At 52.0% G+C, this 5,095-nt stretch overlaps 1 protein-coding gene across 1 annotated transcript; it reads left to right on the plus strand.

The window, feature by feature from the left end:
- Positions 1 to 2,023: 2,023 nt before the first annotated feature.
- LOC148048803 (uncharacterized) lies at positions 2,024 to 3,570 on the plus strand. Its single transcript, XM_087703465.1, has one exon. It carries the CDS (start codon positions 2,308 to 2,310, stop codon positions 3,568 to 3,570), a length of 1,263 nt encoding a protein of 420 aa, XP_087559591.1. The 5' UTR covers positions 2,024 to 2,307.
- The last annotated feature ends 1,525 nt before the right edge of the window (positions 3,571 to 5,095 follow it).

Here is a 5,095-nt window from a genome sequence, read left to right on the forward strand (position 1 = left end):
CTGGGAGTTGAAGTCCGGACATCTTCAAGTGGCCAAGGTTGAGAAACACTGTCCTAGACACTGAATTGTTTATACGCGAATGCTGGCTGGGGAATTCTGGGAGTTGAAGTCCAGACATCTTCAAGAGGCCAAGGTTGAGAAACACTGTCCTAGACACTGAATTGTTTATACGCGAATGCTGGCTGGGGAATTCTGGGAGTTGAAGTCTGGACATCTTCAAGTGGCCAAGGTTGAGAAACACTGTCCTGGAGTCTTGTAGACAGCGGGGTTTTTCCCACCATGGAAGATGCCTTGTAGAAAGACTCCTGTTTCAGTTCCTTCGATAAATTGCACCTCTAACTCCCCACCCACCCACCCATTGGTCTGGAAATGAATCTGTAGCCCTTAGCAGAAGTCTGAGTCATGCCTCTCTTCTACCCCTTCCTCCCGTATAAGCGACAGAACCAAAAAACCGCGTCCCTTTTTGAAATCCTCAAAGCAGCCTCGGGAGAAGGTAGCTGAGCTTCTGCGTCTCCCACTTCGTTTTTCCTTCCTCCTGTTGACGAAGAAACACATTTGCTGTTAGGAGAAGGCATCCCGAGACTGGGGGGGCCTCATGTTCCAGCTTTTGGCCAGCTGTGTATGGTTGTGTGTGTGTGTGGAAGGCAAGGACGTCAGATGTTTATATCCTGTTATGAAGGTTGCTATGGTTAAGCCAGACAACAATCAGAAATTAAAGGAAACCCCACCATTGGCTGGCCGGCAAGGGAAGAATTTTCCCCCTGTGGAATTCATCTGGAGGCACACACATCCGCGCACACACACACACCCAAAAAAAAGTCTTGCAGCTCCAGAAAAAAAACACGCGCACTCCTGCTAAGGATCTCACACGGCCTTTTCTGGCGTCTTTGGGACGAGATTTAGCCTCCGGAGATGGACTGAGATGCCTTCCGTCCACCAGACCAACATTGGTCTCTGCTCTTGAGGAAGGACAAAGATCCAGGCTAAATAGCCCAGCAGATGGAGATTGGGTGGGAGGGAGAGAGAAAGAGAGAGAAACAGCTGGATTTTTTAAAATCCCTTTTTTTTTCTTTGCTCTTATCTTCCTAAAATCCTCCATCCTTTGGCAAGGTCTGGATGCTGCCCTTTTCTGCTGGGATGCTGAATCAGACCAGGGACGGCCCCTGTCACCTTTACTAGCCAGCCCTGCTTGTGACCATAAAAGCAGAACAGGGGCAGCTGGCACAGATGGGGGTGGCCGAAGCAGAAGATGGACCTTTTTCTCCCTCCTCCCCTCCCCAGAGGCTGGTGTGAGACCTTGGCACAGCTGGCTGGGATGCCTAGCAGAGCCTCCGAAGAGTGTCAAGTGAACTCACACCTAACAAGCCTTAAAAGGCAAAAAGCGAAGCTGTGCCTCCGTCCTCCGGCTAGCCTGCCGCGAGATGGTTGCTCCTTATTTAACTGAAAGTGTCCAATCTTTCCCCCAAAACTCTGGCTGCATATAAACCCAGATCTTATTTAAAACACGCCTCGGGCAAGAGAGGGATTTGCAGGAGTTTATTTATTATTAGCAAGAGGCTGCCCAACGCCAAGGCGAGTGGCGTGCCCGAACGAGATGGATGGGGAGGGCCGCTGTGTTTACTTTCGGAACGCCTGGCACGTCACAACCCTCCTTGCAACGATGACATACCCCAGCCCTGTAGATGGGATCCGCAGCCCCTCCAAAGCCTCTTCTGTTTTTCCCTTCAGCAAGCTGGGAACCAGGCCGGGTGTTACGGAGGAGACGGGATGGGGCAGGGAGACCTTCCCGGCGGAAGATGGGCCAATCTGCTTTTTTCTCGCTGGTGCCCTTCCTGAAGCAGGGGATGACCGGAGCCTCTCTTGACCATAAATGAATGCAAAAGAGGGGCGTGAAGCGTCATTGCTGGGGCCCAAAAAGGCAGGTTTGCTGGGAGTTACCAGAAAAAGCTGCTGGCCATCCTTTTTCTTCGGGAAGGGCAGGCGGCAGGGAGCTTTAGAATCTGCAGTTCTCCAGCACGAACCCTCGGCAGCCGAGACGTGGGAGGCGGCTGCTTCTGCTCAGGTGGGGAAAAACCTCTCGTACCTTTCCTTTTAAAACACCCGTTTCTTCTCCCACTGTTGGATGCCATGGTTTTCGGTTAGGCTAATCTTCTGTAGGCGTAACCGGCCTTTTAAAAATCTGCATGCCTTTCCCTGCATGCTTCTTATAAAATGCAAAGTTGACGGAGTGGCTACGGGGCAGAGATCTTGTGCGGGTTTCCTCTGCACAGGAGTTTGGCCAGGGGGGGTTTCCAGCTCCTGCCGAGCATGGAAGCTGCAGAACGGCCCCACTTGCCGGAGAGGAGCAGCGGGATTCAAACCAAGCAGCCCTCACACCTCCAAAAGACCTCCAGGACGGCCCACAACGCTTGGGCTTCGATGGCGGAGCAGGAAGCCGGTGGCAGCCCGTCGGGAAGGGGCTGCATTCAGGTGTCCACGAGAGAAATACAATTGAACCGAAGCCTGGAGGAGAGAGGGGTGCAGATGTGCGGGAAGGGCCCAGAGGGGCTGGGCGCCACGCAGGTGTCTCCAAAGCAATGCTCGGAAGAAAGCAGGAAGGAGAATCCTCTTTTCTACAGGCTGGAAGAAGCCAAGCTCAGCATCGTCACCAGCCAGGGAGAATTCCACCCCTCCGACTCTCCCTCGGAAAGGGAAATGACAGGCCGCACTTGGCCCTGGGTTCAAATACATCACTTTGGCCGCCAGCAAAGCTGGGAGAGAGAAGCTGCAGGTGGGAGCAGAGAGATGACCAATGCTCCCGGGGGCCCCCCGAGGAGGCAGATTTCCCGGTCGGATTCGGAGAGCAGCAGCGGTGCGGAAAGCAGGCAAGTCAACAGGCTCGTGCTGAACTCCCCTGGGGAGGAAAGCAAGGCTGGGGTCCTGAGTTGGCTGGAGTTCTCTGCGGGGAAGGAGAACGGAGAGACGGAGAATTCACCGGGGCAAAGGAGCCAAGAAGCAGAAGAAGAAATCTCCAACAACCCAACAATGGTCATCGAAGAAATGGCGGATGGTCTCCCTCGGCCTGCCAGGGCTCCCAGTGGCTGCCACGCAGGTGAAGAAGGGAAGCCAGAGGAATCTGAGAGCATCAAAGGCCTCCAGATGAAGAGGTCCGCTGTCCTCAGTCTCGATTTGGTTTCTCCCCAGACTAGGAAGCCCCCCAAGCAGACCTGCAGACCCTCCCTTGCGGTCAAGGACGATGAGGGTCTCGGCGGCCAGCAGGGATTTGATTCCTGCAGTCCGGTGGAGAGTTTGCAGAGCCCTGAAGCTGAAGCCCAGCCTAAGGGGGCCTCCAAGTCTTCTCCAAGTATGGTGGTGATGCTGCTGTGTCCTCCTCGCGCTTCCAGCGAAGGGTGCCAAACTCCTGAAGAAACGGCCCAGCCTGTTTTGCCACCGCAGCAAAGGGAGAGAACAACGCAACAGGAGGAGGAAAAGTCTCTGAAAGTCGCCGATGTGAAGAAGACCTTTGAAAAGCGGAAGCCGGCAGCCGAGAAAGCGGCTTCACCTGCTAGAAAAGGTGAGACCAGAGCCTAAAATAAAGGTGGCTTTTTAAAGGCGGAGTCTTTGTGGGCTGCCCAGGAGGAGGCTAACCAGGTAAGGTTGCGTGTTATGTTAGATCAGTGTTTCTCAACCTTGTCAACTTGAAGATGTCCGGACTTCAACTCCCAGAATTCCCCAGCAGTGGTTAGGACAGTGTTTCTCAACCTTGGCAACTTGAAGATGTCCGGACTTCAACTCCCAGAATTCCCCAGCCAGCAAATGCTGGCTGGGGAATTCTGGGAGTTGAAGTCCAGACATCTTCAAGTTGCCAAGGTTGAGAAACTGTGTTAGATCCTCAAATAGCAGCTCAAAAGTGGTTCGGGTTTTAACTTGAGTGCTTCTTCAGACTGTTTCCTAGGAATTTTCACCTTTGGTGTGCAGAGAGGACCATGGAATAAATAATAACTATGCTTTGGCCAGCAGGAGTCTTCGGGACTTGTTGCGGTTCAAAGAATGGTGATTTCGGTGTGTTTTGTTGGGTTTGGAGTAAGGAGATCTGAAGTCCAGATAGCGACGAGAGGCCTTTCCATGGGCAGATGAATCGGATGCTACGGCTTTCTCTGGTCTCCTTGGTTGGTACATGAGATATTTGTAGCCCCATTTCTCAGAAGTGATTTTCTGTTTTTTTCCCAAGGGAAAAATGTCACCCAGATGTTTCTGCAGGTTGTTTCTTATTCCACGATCTCCCCGTGGAGATTCGTACCCTCACCACCCTCCAGACCTTCCGCACAGCCCTTAAAACCTGGCTGTCCCGTCAGGCCTGGGGTTAAAGACCGTAACCCACCCGAATTGTATGAATGTTGTGCTTTTAATGATGTACTGTCTTATGTGTTAATCTGTTTGTTCTCCCTTCCTTCCGAATTGTAAGCCGCCCTGAGTCCCCCCAGGGAAAAGGGCGGCATATAAATAAACTACTAAAACTAAAAAAAACTAAAAAACTTTTTAATTCCGTAGCATCTCTTTCCGGTCAAAAATGAAGGCCATGAAGGGAACACTCATGCCTGTGCTTTCTTATCCATTTCCTTTGGGTAAGGAAAATGCTATTTCTCAAGGCAGCATCAGAGCCTTTTGTAGGCTTCTGGCAGGTGAAATAGGAAATCAAGCTCACTTTTAAAAGGGACAAAGAGGTTTGCAAGGGAGGGGAAACCCCCCCCCCCTTTCCCTGAAAGTGAACCCAAATATTGGCCTTTTAAAGACTCTGAATCCAGAATAAAATGGGGATGATCTGCTGGCCAGTTGTGGTCCTGGGAGGGACGTCTTGGAAGTAATTCCCCTTGGGCAGTTTTGGGCTCTTCGTCCAGCTGGCCTTTCCAGGGCAACATTGGTGTGTGTGTGTGTTTTGTGTTCACAAATAGCCTTCAACCTGGATTCTTTGAATAAATACGGTGTGCTTATTGATTATGCAATGGATTATGCAGGGTTTGTGGATTCAGCCCTTCTTCCGAGCCGTCCCTCTTCCAGATTTGCAGGAATGCAAAGCCCATCATCCCCTGCCAGAGCAGCCCAAGGCTGGGGATGA

The sequence above is a fragment of the Thamnophis sirtalis genome, unplaced genomic scaffold (genome assembly GCF_051295495.1).
Source record: "Thamnophis sirtalis isolate CommonGarterSnake01/CBP01778 unplaced genomic scaffold, rThaSir2_p1.2 scaffold_2, whole genome shotgun sequence".
Classification (NCBI taxonomy): domain Eukaryota; kingdom Metazoa; phylum Chordata; class Lepidosauria; order Squamata; family Natricidae; genus Thamnophis; species Thamnophis sirtalis.

What these genes read in the sequence shown, in the direction of transcription:
- LOC148048803 (XM_087703465.1), top strand. Translation starts at nt 2,308, where the DNA reads ATGGAAGCTGCAGAACGGCCCCACTTGCCGGAGAGGAGCAGCGGGATT.